Raw genomic sequence first — 15,768 nt, 5'->3', positions numbered from 1 at the left:
GGGGAGATGGATAAACTGACCATCATCTCAGGATGTCTCTTTCTGGCCGCCGATATCTTCGCCATCGCCAGCATCGCCAACCCCGACTGGATCAACACCGGGGAGTCCGCGGGTGAGCGGCGGCCGTGGGGGGACCCGGGCGGGGAGAGAGCGGGGCTGGCAGTGCTTGGCGGGGGCTGGCCGGCGGGGTCGCGGGGCGACCCGGGCGCGGGGCAGGGCGTCTGGGGGAAGGGGGTGCGGGACCCCCGGGCGGAGTGAAAAGAGACGAGGAGACCTGGGCTGTGGGTCCCGTACCGGGGCCGCGGTCCGGGGTGAGGGCAGCCCCCGACCGGAGGGGCCGCGAAAGGTCGAGCTCCGTCCTGGGTTTGGAAGGGGGGGCGGAGGAAAAAGTAAAGGTGGGAGGCCGGGGGGAAACAGGTGCCCCGGGGGAAACTGAGGTGCCTGCGAGGGAACAAACAACCCGGCGGGGCGGCTGGGGCAGTGTGAGAGCCGGGAGAGCCGATGGGCGAGCCGAGGCCCAGAGGGGTCGGTTCTGCCCCAGGCCCCCGACCCCCCGGTGAGAGGTGGTGGGAGGGCGGTGGGGGGGTTCGGGCTGGGTGCCGGGGAGCGGGGGTGTGGGCTGGCAGTGGGGGCGGGCGCCCCAGATGAGCGCCCGCGACCCCTGCCCCCCTGCCCGCCTGGCGTTGTTTGAGATGGTTGTGGCTTCCGATTTTCCCTTTGAAGTCGATGTGGTTATAATTCTGCTTTATTTTCGAGCCGGGAGCTATAATAATACTAATAATAAACTTCATTTTATGGAGCATCTTTCATTCCAGCGCATCACAAAACGTTTTAGCGATCTTAGTAGTAGTTGCAAAATTAAATAACACATTAGAGTTGCAGACAGCCCCGCCACGCTGCCTGCTGTAACACCACCAGCTGTAGGCGACAGAGAGGAGGTGGTGCCTTCAAGAAAGAGGTGGGCATTCTTCTGAAGGGTACCCCAGGTGACTGCCCTTGCAGGATTTCCCCGGGCTAGGCAGCACACGCACGCACACTCACGGGCTAGGCAGCACACGCACGCACACTCACGCGCACTCACTCAACTTCACCCACACTCTCACTGATGCACACACTTGTCCCCCCTGCTCTCTCTCACACACTTTCCAGACCTGTGAGACCAAATCTTTAATTATTGTAACAGCTGTCAAGAGAGCTGGTTGGGGATGAGCTTGTTTTCTAAGCGCCTGTTTCCTGCAGGTGAAGGAATTGGGGAGGGATGGGGGCGTCAAACTCTCTCCATGGATAATTTGTTATAAAAATGTATCACTACACTGTCAAAGTTACTTCTTAAGTATAGGACTCTGTATTTATCCTGAAGTATTTTTAGCTCTTAAAAAAAGCTGTAGCTGGGACATTTGTTGCTTCCTCCCTCCCTTTTTTTCCCTCCTCTAGACCTAGTAACACAAAATCATGCTGTCAGATTTACTGGTTATTAAAATAACACTCTAAAATATTCTGCTTCTTTTCTTGCTCATGCAGTTTTAGCAGAGCTCTTAATTGTAAAGCATTTGTGGTAATTATGTGATGTGGTAGGGTGTTGACTAACGCTGTGCTACAGTGGCGCTCACACTGCAGTTTATATATGCACCAAGTCAACATGTTGAACACCTTCTGCATGCACAGTGTTTTATGTCAGTTATAGCTCAGCTTTTTAAAGTGTAAAGCATATGAAATATTGGAAAGAGTTCTGAAAATGTCCATGGCATTGGTACGCTATGAGTTTGCACATTTATATGTGATGTCGAGTTCACCTATTTTTCTTAATTATGTGTGTAGGGACTCCTTTTGCGAAACGTTACATACTTAAAGGCAAAGAGATTTCATTGTTCTAACAGGAAAAGACCCTTTTGCACAGCTGTTTCAGGTGGCATCACAGGTTATAAAATAGACTCAGGAGTTAGAGAAGGGTCTGTTACATGCACGGGAGAAGAAAGTGGTGTGCAGTGGCATAACATTCTTGAGAACAAGGGAAGAGCATTTAGAGCCCTGCAAGGGAGGCTTCCTTTCATGCTCTAAGGAAAGTATGTGGATAGATGAGTGTAACTTCTTCAGCTTGGTAGGCAAAATCTTTGGCTGGGAGTTGCCACTCAGAGATGGGAGAGACAGAAGTGCAAGGCTTGAAGGAGCCAGAAACTAAAGTAGGCAAAAAGTTGCAGAGAGCAGGCCAGCCAGCTGTGGAGTAGGAGGTCCCTGGTCACGTGCATGTAGCGTGGCCTGTATGTTCATCAGTGGTTTTGGTGCCAGTGTGTGGTGAAAGGCAGCAGTAGAAGGCCACTGTCATGTGCGGATTTGCCAGACACATGCAGCAAAATGACAGAAGAGGAGAAGTGTTCAGTGAAAGTACTGTAATGATGGCTCATGGAGTTTTAAAGAGGAAGAGTGAATGTAGGGAGGAGTTGACGGTGTGGTTAGTGAGTTGCAGGTCAGTAGCATTGAAGGCCTGACCAGAAGTGACTATGGCAAGATGGAAGGGTGACAGAGTGGGCACAGGGGTAAGAGTGAATGTGTAGGGGCATGTGGCAGAAGTGGGCAGAGGCGACTCTGCCTAACCCTTCTCACCACCTCAGGGCCCTTCCATGAAGTATTCTATAGAATAATAGGCGATAATAGGAATGGTTCACCATTTTGGTCTTGTCTTGTGATAAGACACACCTGCTGTTTGAACTTGCATGCTCACAGTACAACTTTTAGCTGGGCAGACATGTCTTGAGTTAAAAAAAAAAAATCAGTAGATAGTTACTCCTTTCAAATTGGTGAAACTGTTACACAAAATGCAGAGATCTCAGAGGTGACAGGACTGGTTTTACTCAGAGATTTGCACAAAAGTGGCTTCACCTGGCAGCAAAAGGTTAATGCATCGTTTCTTCTGATATATTACAGAGAGTTTGATGGTGGTGTTGTTACAGCACTTTTTTGAACGGACAGAAACGTTTACTTTGGAAGTAGGACTCCTGGAGCTAAAAGTTCTACAGAGTAATATAGTTTGGAAGCACTGCAGTGAACTGCTAAGGGAAGGTCAGAATTACGATCCAAACTTCATCACTTACTAGTTCTGAGACTGAGCAAGTTCTCAGCCCTCTCCAGTTCCTCTTCTGTAAAACAGGTATTAATAGTGCCCACCTCGCTGGGTACTCACCTGGATCGAGTTAATACACATGAAACGTTCAGACAGCGCCTGCCACTTAGTACATGGTCAGTAAAAATTAGATATTGTGGGGTTGCTGTTCTAGTTTATAACAACAGGTCTTAGAGTCCCAGTTTTTCAATGAAAACTCAGAAGTTGTTGCTTTGAGAATTGGTAACTGGCGCTTTTTCTTAATTAGAAGTTCTTTCAAATAAAGTAACATCAAGAGTAGTGTAGTTAGACTAGGCCCAAGGTGAGTAAGTGTGTCTTGCTTCTTGGCTTTGACCATTCTCCAACCCCCCCATATGGAGGCTCTCACCTCCGTTTCCTAACCTCTCTCTTCGTCACCTTCTTGAAGGACTGCAGAAGGAAATGAAATGAAATAAAAAAAAAAAAACTTGAGTAGAATAACTTTTTAAAATTCTGATTTATAAATCATATTAACATATTGTAGAGGAACTTTAGGCTTTACAGTCTGTATTGGTCCAGATACAGAGAGAGTACATACCTTTTATTTTCTCCTGTGTGTGAAACTGTTTCCTGAACTTGTTCTAATAGCTTGGAGATTATGCACAAAGTTAGAGATATAATGAAACAGAAATAGATACTGTGTAGTGGGGAAGGTTCACAGCAGGAAGGGTACTTCAGTAAGGACCCTTAGCTGTTTCTATTAATGCAATAAACAGTCTGAAATGGTAGGTGAATATAATGGCAAAATCATATAGTTATGCTTTGCTGGGTTCAAATTTTTGTTTTTTGCTGGTTACTGGAACTCAGAGTTGGTAGCAGTATTTTCCATTTTGTTCAGAGCATTATAGTTTGTGAAGCACTTTGATGCCCGTTATTTGACTTGATACTTAAGCGTTTATATTTGGCCATTGTAAAACGGTCACGTCCACATGCTCCACATGTCAGGATTTTGCACATGAGATACGAGTTTTAGCGCTGGAAAACCCTCTTCAAGAAAAGTCTTCATTGAGATGTTACCTCTCTTTTTTATGTACACATTCGCTGGCTGATATCTTTGCAGATTAAAAAAGATAAAGAAGGAAAGGAGGCTAGTGTCAGTCTTCAAGTAATGGCCTTTGGTTTGTTTAAGTTCCTTGCTTTACTGCCATGTTTTCTCCCTAAAGGGACAGACTTTTTGTGGGAAAAAATTATGTTAGTTCCATTAAGTTGATTTATAAGATTGATAATTAAGCAAAGCTACTTCTGATAAATATAAATGAGCTAGTTATCCCTTTATTGAGGTAGCTTCCCTTTACAGCAAGGATTTCGTGATTGATTTAGGGTTGCTTCATGTTTTATGAAGATTTTTCAAATGGTTCTCAGAAGTCTCTTCAGTACATGGAGGAAATTCTCTCCCTTCTGTCTACTCAAAATTTCACTCTAAAATTGGTTTTCATATTCACACTGTAGTCTGTCAAAATTAGTCTTAATTATTCCTAAAAGTGTTTTCATTCTTATTTTTCAAAAACTGTTTCAGTTGGATGATAGTGTTTAAGAAGTCTCAGTAGTTTATATTCTCTTCTCTGTATGTATTCTGAACTGCTTGGGGTGGGTGGAAGTGGGGGGTATATAAGATAGTTAGCCAGAATATTATCACTGGTAAAGAGGATGTTGGAGAATGCTCAGTGTCATAAGTGATCTCAAGTTTCAACTATGTCCCTTGAACATTAAAAAGACTGGTCTTTGAATTTTTATTCCGAGTTCTTATTTGACCTGCTGACATAAATACTACTTACTAAAAGTGACATAAATGTCACTAAATACTAAATACTAATACTAAAAGTGACATGTGTCACTTTTTTTTTAAACGATTTATTTATTTGTGCATACAGAACTGGGGTACAGGCCAGAGGCGCAGGGACGGTGAGAGGCTTCACCAGAGACAGAGTGGGGAGCAGAACAGGCAGATCTATGAAGTATACTGCTGAGGGGAACAGCGGGCGGGTCAGGAGAGGTCTGCAGTGCCATGTGGTCACCTCTGGGCAGGCGGGAATTGAACTCATGTGGAAGTGGCCCCAGCTTCTTAGTGCTGTGCCTTAACCTGCTGCGCCACCAGGGAGGGCCTGATGTCACTTTTTTTTTTTTAATAACAGTTTATTTTTACATCATTTGTACATTTTTTTTCCGTCTCAATTGTAATCCCCCCGGGTTTCCCATCACCAAGTCACCCATTGTGCCATCACCATAATCCCGTGCACTTCCCTTCCCTCCCCCCCCTCTGTTTTTGATCCCATCCCCCACTCCACCCCCACAAAATGTCTCTGGTATATGGTTGTTCATTATTCTTGTTATTTTCTCGCCTGGTTCATTATACTCCTGCTATGAGTGAAACCATCCGGTATTTTTCTTTCTCTTTCTGGCTTATCTCACTAAGCATGATCTTTCCCAGCTCCATCCAAGTTGCTGCAAAAGACATGTGTTTCTCTTTTTTGGTTGCTGAGTAATATTCCATTGTATATATGTACCACATCTTTTTGATCCAGTCTTCTACTTTTGGGCATTTGGGCTGCTTCCATGTTTCCAATTGTAAATAAAGCAGCAATAAACATCGGGGTGCAGGTATCTTTTTCAGTCAGTGTGTTTGTGTCTTTTGGGTAGATACCTAGAAGTGGAATTGCTGGGTCATAGGGAAGCTCCATGGTAAGCATTTGAGGAACCTCCAAACAGTTTTCCATAGTGGTTGTACTAGTCTGCATTCCCACTGATGTCACTTTTTTAAAACAAATTTAAAGAACTTGGTACCACTCACTTTACCATTATGGAGAAATATTATTCTTCCTGGAAGTAAAAGAGATTTACTGACTTACATACCAATGCTTCCTCTTACTGGATCTCAAATTGAACAGGTATAATGATGTGGTCCCAGTTGGGATGGTAACCTGTTCTGTAAAACTCCAGTTGGAAAAACCCAAGTGTGAGGCTTTCTTTCTGTTTCTTATGTCTTCAGAAGTTTGTGCATAATCCACATGCTGTTAGAACAAGTTCAGGAGCCGTTACCACACACAGGTGAAAATAAAAGGAATGTGCTTCCTCTGTGTCTGGACCAACATGAAGTCTAAAAACCATATTTTGTTTATAAGTTGATCAGCATGTAAGTCAGTAAATCTCTTTTACTTCCAGGAAGAACAGTGTTTCTCAATAATGGTAAAGTGAGTGGTACCAGGTTCTTTAAATTTGTTTTTAAAAAGTGATATCAGTAGTATTTATGTCAGCGGATCAAATAATAAGAACTCGGAATAAAAATTCAAAGACCAGTCTTTTTAATGTTCAAGGGGCATAGTTGAATCTTGAGATCACTATGACACTCAGCATTTCACAGTATACACCAGATTTTTCAAGATGAGGTTAGATTTCTCCAGCAGGGCATTTCTTTCCTTTATAACCTTTGTTCCAGAAGTCTTTTTTTTTTTTTTTTTGGTCATAACAGACTGAGTGAGCACTTCAGTGTGTTAGTAGGCCTATGAGTTTTGGAGAAGGTAAATTTGGGCCTAAAAACATGGACAGAAGATGTGAATAAGCAGAAATCACTAAAAGGAAGGAAATGCAAAAAAGGAATCACAGCGCAGTGCTGCCTTGCCCTTCATTGGACTAACCAAACTCCACTCTGTCACTGCTGCCAGAGCCCCTTTCAAAGTGGAGCAGTAGTGGCCATCTCCACCCTCACCACCGCCACTCAGCTGTGTGTGGCCTAGAACCGTGCTTTGATTCCTCTGGCCTAGTAAATAGTGGGCTTGTATTGGAGTTGCAGTGTAGTAAATTGTTCTGTGGATTTGGAGTCAGGTGTGTTTAGATATTCTCAGATTCCCTTTTTATAAGCTGTGTGGTATAGGGCATGTAATTTAATTTTTCAGCTATAAAATGAGGGTGATGTATTTATGTCAAAGGATGGTTGTAAGGAAGTGAAATATGGCACATAAGGAATTAGCACATGGTGTAATACATAGTAAGTGCTCAAATGTTAGGTGTAATTCTCATATAAAAGATCAAAAGGTCTGATTTAAACATTTCACTTTTGCACTGTCTGTTTTATTATATCTTGTCATGTTCTATAAGGAGGCTTAGAGCAACATGTAGTATCCGATTTTGAGTATGTTTGAACCCAGCTGGGTCCAGACTGGGAAGAGAGACTGCACTGTCCTGGTGATGGTGACAGGACTAAGGAATGCATCAAGGGTTATTACATCAAGGATCACCTCGCACAGTGGAGAGGACACAGGTTTGGGGGCTAAACCCACACCTAGTCAAGTCCCATCACACTGTTAGCTAGTCATGCGATTCATCTTAGACATTGTGTAGCTGAAAGTTTTTTGCTAGTAAAAATTCTGCCATTCAGACTTGATTTGATTTCCTCTTTCAGCACTTTGGATTGCAAAGCAGGTTCAGATCCCAGCTTTGTTCTCCTGTAGGCAGATTGAGAAAATAATTTAGTTCAATAGTTATTTTTAAAGGAACTTATATCTAAGAGCAGAAGACTGTAAAACTGTACAGCTCTATCAAGAGTCAGTCTCACTTCAAAATCTGAAAGATACTTGTTTTTTTATGGAACTTGGCAAATAGTACAACAGAAATTTTAGTTTTCATTCGTAGAAATAAATTTCTCACAGTTGTCATTCACTTCTGTAATGCAACTGTTTCTGTTTTCACCCCACACTGTCGCTTCAGCACATAACATAAGCAACAGGCCATATCGTGCCATGGAGATTTAGACATGAATAAAGTATTGCTGTTTCTGAAATGTTACTTCCAAATTATAAATAAGAACTTAATCATGCAACTTGAATAGATAATTATTTACGTGGAGACCTTGTTTTATATCTTCTGAGTGACCCAGGAGATTAGGTTGTACAGGGACAGCAGTAACAATAAATAGGCAGAAATTTCTTGTTTACAGCTTTACCTGTTTTTGATGACATAGGTGAACATGACATATTTGGTTGTCAGAATGTTTTATTTTCAAGCTCTGAATGTGTACATTCTGCTCCCTCCACCCCCAAATACATTCTAGGATTATTTGCCCAACTACCTGCTAGCTGATAAAAAGTTTAATATGTACAGAACTTGATCTGCTTGGTACCAACAGTCCAATGTAGTGGCGGCATTTTTTTCATTCTTTATTGACTACTCACTAAGGACAAAGTAAAGCAAAAACAAAGCTTTATTGAAATGCAGGAGAGGCTAGATGAGACTGACTATCAAGGTGCTGAACTGAGTACCTGCATCAAGATGACATTTCCAGTAATATTTCTCTTTGAAACTTGACTGCTTTCTGCTGCTGTTTGTCAGTCACAGGGAAGGGAATCCTTACTAGGAAGGCCTTGAGCTAGTAGAATGCATGTTCCCTTGGGAGTTTGAGCCTCAGAGTTGATGTGTACACGGCCTGTATATCTGCACGGCAGATACAGTTTGCTTATGTGAAGTTTCTGTGTATGACTCCAGTTTAGTTTTGAAGCAAATTAACTTTGAATCTCTGTTCTGTTTTGTGTGTGTGTGTGTGTTTTAATTAGGAAGAAAAGGATGTACTTTTTGTGTGTCTCTTTACACTAGCTTTGCTATAAATGAAAGGTCACATTTGGCATTTTGACACTTGCCGTTGTGTGTTTTGAGCAGAAAGGCAGCTGTTGACTTTTAATATAGATCTGTTCAGCGAGGCACCATGTATCACTATTGCTAGAGGTTAAACAGGCGTAAAGCAAATTGCAGTTGGTTGGGTCAAGTAAGAAAATGCAAGAACAGAATTTCACTGGGTCTCCCCATCTGTGGAGCAGTCACAGTATGTTATTTACCTGGAAGGTTGAGCCTCTTCTCGAGAAGCTGTAATGATGGATTTTCTTTTAAAAAACAGGTAGCCTGTATTCAAATTGGTTTGCCGCCTTCAAAGACAAAGATCTCTAAGGCACCAGAAGATCTCATTTATAAAGCACCATCCATTTGGATAAAATAAAACTTTGCCAGTAGTCCTTATATCTTCCCATAGGTATTTCATGTAGCACTGGACAGTCTTGGAACAGGTGCTTTATCCAGACAGTCTTGGAACAGGTGCTTATTGAACTGTGTGTGCTCTGTAAGAAGCTGTGCTAAATATCCTGAAGGATTGCATTTAAGCAAATGAAAATGTATACTTTCATTGAAAAACCTGTGTTTCGAAAGAAGATTTTATATTTTGTGTGTGTGTGTGTGTGTGTGTGTGTGTGTGTGTGTGAAGTGTCAAATATGTGTGGAAATCACTACCCCAGGTGGTTGAAGAGGAGGTCAAGTTGGAGTTCAAGTTCAGCAGATGGCGCACTTAATACCATGTTTAAATAGCTAGGAAGACTCAGGCAGTACTTCTGTTTGGTAGTGGAATGGCACGTGGAAATGTAGGTCACAGGCAGGGAAATCTCCTTTTCTGTCCATTTTCTTACATTGCTCCTAAATTTGTCTTTCTCTAGGATAAATATAATAATAGAAAGTACTTGTGTGGTGCTCACTTTGTGACACATCTTTCTAGGCTCTGATAGGTATTAACTAATTGAATCCTTACAACTTCCCTATGTCAAGGTTGTTCTTAACCCCACAGAAATACAGTCACATAGCTGGTGAATGGAAGCGCAGCCCCTGTCTTCCCCAGGTGCAGGGGATATCGCAGCATGGCTCCAGCTTACCTTTTTCCTTCAGCCCTCCATTTTTTCCTTCATTGTAGCACCCTTGGTGTTAGTTTGTTTCCAAATATAATCTACTTTGGCTAAATCTTTGTGTATGTGTTGGCGCACAGGCTCTTCCAGTCTCTGTCTTACTAGTGCCCCACCCATTTCCCAAGACTTTTTAAACTGCCATCTTCATTTTTTAAAGAAATAAGAAAGTATCTTATTTCTCTGATTCTTTAATTTGTATCAGTTCCTACTCTATGATATATAGAGAATTTTGTTAAATTTGTCATCAGTATTTTTGACTTGCAAAGTGACCTGTCAGAGAGTAAGAAGATTTACCAAAAATGTATGTTTTAAGAGCTTTCCTGAGCTGGATAACCTGTGAACCTGAGATATCATGAACTCAGTAAGACAGAGAAAGTATTCATGATTGTGTGAACATACGAGTGGTGTGTGGTGTGTGATTTGAACAGGTTATACAGAAAGAGGTTAGTTTCGAGGCTTCTGTTTCAAGTGTAGAAGCCATCAATCCTGTTATGCAGTAACAGGTTATACAGAAGAGGTTAGTTTCGAGGCTTCTGTTTCAAGTGTAGAAGCCATCAATCCTGGTTAGTGTGGCTGCTGATGTTGAGGGCCTCTGGGGATGAGGAGAAAAGCAGTGTTTTAATATGCCAGTTAGGGTATGAAATGATGTTATTTTTAACTCAGAAGAACCTCTATTGGAACTTAGCTTTTTTTTTTTAGATTTATTTATTTATGCATACAGAACAGGGGTACAGGCCAGAGATGCAGGGGCAGTGAGAGGATTCATTAGATACAGAGTGAGGAACAGAACAGGTAGATTGTCCAAGTACACTGCTGAGGGGAGCAGCAGGTGTGTCAGGAGAAGTCTGCTGTGCCACGTGGTTCACCGGGGCTGGAGATTGAACTCGCACTGAAGTGGCTGCTGCTAGCTTGCAGTGCTGCATCCTAACCCATTGGGCCACCAGGGAGGGCCCTGGAACTTAGCTTCTAATTCAGGCTTTGCTGGAGATGTTTTGTTTGTGCTTGAAAAACTGCCTCGGTGTTTATTCTTCATTCTCCCCAACTCAAAAATAGTTCTGTTATTCCTCATCATCATGTGTTTCTTTGCTTGATTTAAAATAAAAGTGGGTGTATATGACATGTTGAATTCTTAGAAAGATATAGTGAAGAGTAAGGGGGTTAAAATCAGACTCACATCAAATTCTGGGTGCCATCACCTGTTGTGTGGCTTTGGACATTTTACTCTGAGCATTAGTTTCCTCATCTACAAATGGTGATACCTTTGACCTTGTGAGGTGGTTAAAATAATTAAAGCTAATAATTCAGAAACACCTACCATAGTGCAGGCACGTATGTTAACTGCTGCTGTTAAGCAACTTAGTGGATTAATCGGTCATATCGAGTACTCAGAGTAAAGTATTGCAGTTGGTTGCCCATGGTCTGATCAACAGAAGCCATCTGGTTTTTCAAAAACTGGGCTCCATCACTGTGTGAGACCTTGTTTCCCAGACCCTTTGTACCACACACTGCACTGGTCTGACTCCCACCTCCATCCGCAGCCTGCCACTGTAGTGCATTCAGAGGGAGTACCAGGAGCTTAGCCAGATGCTCACAAGCAAATGTTATTCTGCTTATCAAAGGTAACGTGTTTTGGGTGTTTTCCAGTAATGATGACGGATTATACTGTCATTAACTTTCTACCAACCTTCTTACTGTGGCTGACAGTGGCTAAATGTGCTATGGAGGTAGTATGTGACTCTGGCATAGATTTCCCAGCTGACTAACTGTGTAAACCATGACCATGACCTCATTAGTTGAAGCTAGTAACTAAGTATAGATAAAGGGACCTAAAAGTAAAGAATGATTGATAATCACAAGTAGACTATTAAGATTATTTGTTAGCAACCCTATTTATTTCATAAAATGAGAACTATATTTCATTGCCCTGCAGATAAAATAACTACTCTGAAGTTTAACTTCAATTAAAAAAAGTCATTAATTAACTAACTTAAAGAACTATAGCAGTAAGTCTTAGCTGAAAGAGATATTATCAGGCATGTTAGACCACTGTAAGACTCTTGATCGAGGTAAGATTTAGTGGGCTAGGATCAGAAAACAAATTTACATGTTAAAATGTTGCTGATATAAGGCTGACACCAGGAACTTTAAAGGGCTTTTTGTAGTCTCTGCCTACATACAATCCTGTAGATAGCCGTCATGCAGTAGCCATTTAGAATCATGCCAATAGCTGGTCTGATGTCTGCTATAAGTGGACAATTATATAATCCTTCCTTGTAAATAGCTTCATCGTTATCAGGGAGGTTGGACACATTATTGGTTTTCCCTACTGTGCTGTTCTATTTTTTTGTCCTGAGAATTACTGGCCAGTGCATTTGTTCTCTTTCTGTTACTTGAGGAATACCGCATAGCTCATATGTTGCTGCCCGCTGCCCTCAGTCATAGGAGCCTGTTATGCACATCCTCAACTTGATCACCCAGGCAAAAAAGTCTGATAAAAAAGTCTGGAGTGTGGATATCACCAAGTGGTCAGAGGTGTAATTCCAGCCACTTTCTTGCAGCCCATGGGTACCTCCCACTGCCCTCTACTGTGCTTAGCCCCTGAAGTTGGGGTGTTACTGAGCTGTGGGCAGAACCATCCACTTCTGTGATAAGGAGGAGGGCTTGACCATTGGAGGCAGGCACTCTTTTGTAATCCTGTTTTTGACACATTCATAAATTTTTTTTTAATTTATGCATATAAGAACTGGGGTATAGGCTAGAAGCACAGGGGTGAGAGGATTCACCAGAGATAGAGTGGGGAGCAGAACAGGCAGACTGAAATATACTGCTGAGGGGAGCAGCAGGTAAGACAGGAGAGGTCTGCTGTCCCATGTGGGTCAGCTCGCTGGCCAGGGATCAAACTTGGTGCTGCACTTGCTGCAGATAGCTTTATACTGTATGCTTTAACCTGCTGCGCCACCAGGGAGGGCCAAAATGCTGTGTAGTTTTAAGTTGTAGATGAAAATGTCACCATGATGGAATACAGATGCTAGTCCATGGACAAATGGCCAAAATTTTGCTTTCTATAGAGAATAGCACCCCTACTATAAAGTGGGAAGAGCATATGAATATTTTGCATATTCAAAATATGTGATGAAAATAAAATCTAAAACAAGAAGAAAGCAAATCTTAATACCGAATACAAATTGAAACCACTGAGCTGTATATCAGATTGATAATGTCACTAAAAGAATTAAGTAATTTTTGAATACAGTACTCTGACTATACTCGCTTAATGGGATACAGCCTAAGGACACAAAGAACAGCAAAGAAATATTGAACTTAGTAGGTAGCAAAACCATTACAATGGCTCTTCATAAGAAATGTTGTTCCCATTTTGCTAATGTAAAAGCACATTCAGAGAGGAGATGATTTGGTTAGCATTATTTAATTAGCTGGTGGAGGTGGACTGGAAAGCCCGTGCTCTGTTCCCTATACCCCACGGCTGCTGTTGTGTTGAACAGTGTGCTGTTCAAATGAATCCCTGTGCGACCATCCTGGTTTCTTTAGTGCCTCCCTTTCTTTCATTGGCCCCATCTGTAATTATTAGTCAGAACCACATTTTCAAGAGCTTCATAATCTCTTAAATTTTCATTCCTTTAAGAATTTCATTCCCTGCAACCATGCCTATCTTTTTGAAATCTGCCTTCATAAATTAAGGGGTATGTGACTTTTCCATCCTTTTCTTTACAAATTGTAAAGAATGACCTGACGGGTTTTTCTCTTGATTTTCATTCCTTCTCATTCACCACTAAGTAGTTTCCTGCATTATAGCTGCTGAAGACAGGTTGCCTGTGGGTATCGGTATTGATAACTCAGCCTGAAAGCAATGCATTTTTTTTTTTAAAGATTTATTTATTTGTATAAGAACTGGGGTGTAAGCCAGAAGTGCAGGGAGGTTGTATTGTGAGAGAGGATTCACCAGAGACAGCGTGGGGAGCAGAACAGGCAAATTGGGTGAGCAGAACAGGCTAATTGAGGGAGCAGCAGGCAACACAGAAGAGGACTGCTGTATCATGTGGGTGAACCTCCCTGGCCAGGGGTCAAACTCAGGCAATAGAGGTGATAACACTGAGACTTAACCCCTAGGCAGCCAGGAAGATCCTAGAGTCACATTCTTAAAGACAAATTTGAGGTATCTTGTGATTTAGTGGTGAGACAGGTAAGGTGGTGAGAGGATGCAAAGAATGCAATTGCTAGACCTGCATTTTTAACACGAGATAGTAGAAACAAGTAGTACTTTATATATAAACTGTGGTTTTGAAATGATCCATTCATTAAAGTAGGCAAATAAATATAGCAGTGAAACAAAGACATAATAACTGGTTATTAAATGAACTCTATGTCCTTTGAAAAGAGGATGGTTATGGGAACAAATACGTAAATAAAGTACACAAATCTCAAATCTGCTGTTTGAGATTTTGCTGAGTAAAAATGTTGGGAGGAATTAAACTGCATAAAAATGTTGGATCTTGCTTAAAATATTTTGTGTAGTAAGTCTCTAAATGTATTTTTATAATTACAAAATATTTGAAAAACCTCTTGAATTAGCAGAATCAAATTGGAATTCTATTTTTAAAATCACTCATCTATCTTTAAACACAAACTGTGGCTTTAACACAAACTGTAATTTGTGTAGTATAGAGAAATTGTCCAGAAGATTTAGACTGAGGATTTCAGTAATTATAAAAGGAAGTAAGGTTGGCAGTCAGATTAATTTTAAAAACTGCTTTGAAACAGAATTAGGAATGTAAAATAGCATTCTGTTAAATTAGCTAAGTTCCTAAACGCCTGAAAAATTATTTTAGTATTTCCTCTCCAAAGTAGCTGTTTGTGGGGAGTGTGCCCCTTTGTGTTTCTAAGACCTCTCTGTTGGTGTTTCTAAGGACTTAATTCTCAAATATTGAGGGGAAATTAAGCTTTCGTGAAAATATTCCTAAAGCATAAATTTGAACACAGCTGTGAATCAGACTTGGTTCATTTCCTAATACAACTTTTTTCTAGCTAGTACCTAGCAATTTAACCTGGTTGGATTATTTTGGGAATTAAACAAGCATCTCTACATTACTTAAGACCATGGCTGGTACTAGATAAACACTCAGAATATAGTGGCAGCTGTTATTACTTCTTCTTTCACCTCCTTCAGATATGTTGGTGTTGGAGAAGGAAAATGTATTATGAGTGCCTTTTATTTTAATGTCAAGCTTTAAGTAGAGCTTAGGACAAAACTAGACTTACCTAAATCAAAACCCTTGGGTTCCTGTTTGGAAGTGAGAAAGTCAGCTTCTGCAGTGGCAGAAGATTGAACTTCTAATTTGTTTCCTAACCCAGCCTTTACCTTCAGTTCTTCTGCTCAGTGAAAATTTCTGTATCCTTGGGAGATTCTTGCCTGACTGAAGCAACAGACAACAACAGTCTGGTTAGGCAGCCATAACCTTTTGGAAGAACATCTAGATGTACTTCTGATTTTTTTTTTTTTAAAGATTTATTTGTGCATACAGAACTGGGGTACAGGCCAGAGGCTCAGGAGTGGTGAGAGGCTTCACCAGAGACAGAATAGGCAGCAGAACAGGCAGATCGATGAAGTACACTGCTGAGGGGAACAGCGGGCGGGCCAGGAGAGGTCTGCCTCACCATATGGTTACCTTTGGGGCAGGTGGAAATCGGCGGGAATCGAACTCATGGGGAAGTGGCTTCAGCCTCTTAGTGCTGTGCTTTAACCCGCTGCGCCACCAGGGAGGGCCTATACTTCTGATTTTTTTTTTTTTAAGATTTATTTATTTATTCATACAGAACTGAGGTACAGCCAGAGATGTAGAGGGTGAGAAGATTCACCAGAGACAGAGCAGGGAGCAGAACAGGCAGATCGACAAAGTACACTGC

General features: G+C 41.6%; 1 protein-coding gene across 1 annotated transcript in view; it reads left to right on the top strand.

Moving 5' to 3' along the window:
- The window catches only part of LOC101620962 (chromosome unknown open reading frame, human C16orf52), a 43,488-nt gene continuing 27,720 nt past the window's right edge, over positions 1-15,768 (top strand). Inside the window, exon 1 of the mRNA XM_004692081.2 lies at positions 1-112. Coding sequence (XP_004692138.1) covers positions 7-112 — 106 coding nt within the window. The 5' untranslated portion in view covers positions 1-6. The remainder of the gene's footprint in view (positions 113-15,768) is intronic.

This window comes from Condylura cristata, unplaced genomic scaffold (genome assembly GCF_000260355.1).
Source record: "Condylura cristata isolate star-nosed mole 26May11 unplaced genomic scaffold, ConCri1.0 scaffold00032, whole genome shotgun sequence".
NCBI lineage: Eukaryota > Metazoa > Chordata > Mammalia > Eulipotyphla > Talpidae > Condylura > Condylura cristata.
The sequence above is the reverse complement of the archived record's forward strand: the minus strand, read 5'-3'. Positions and strand labels throughout refer to the sequence as shown.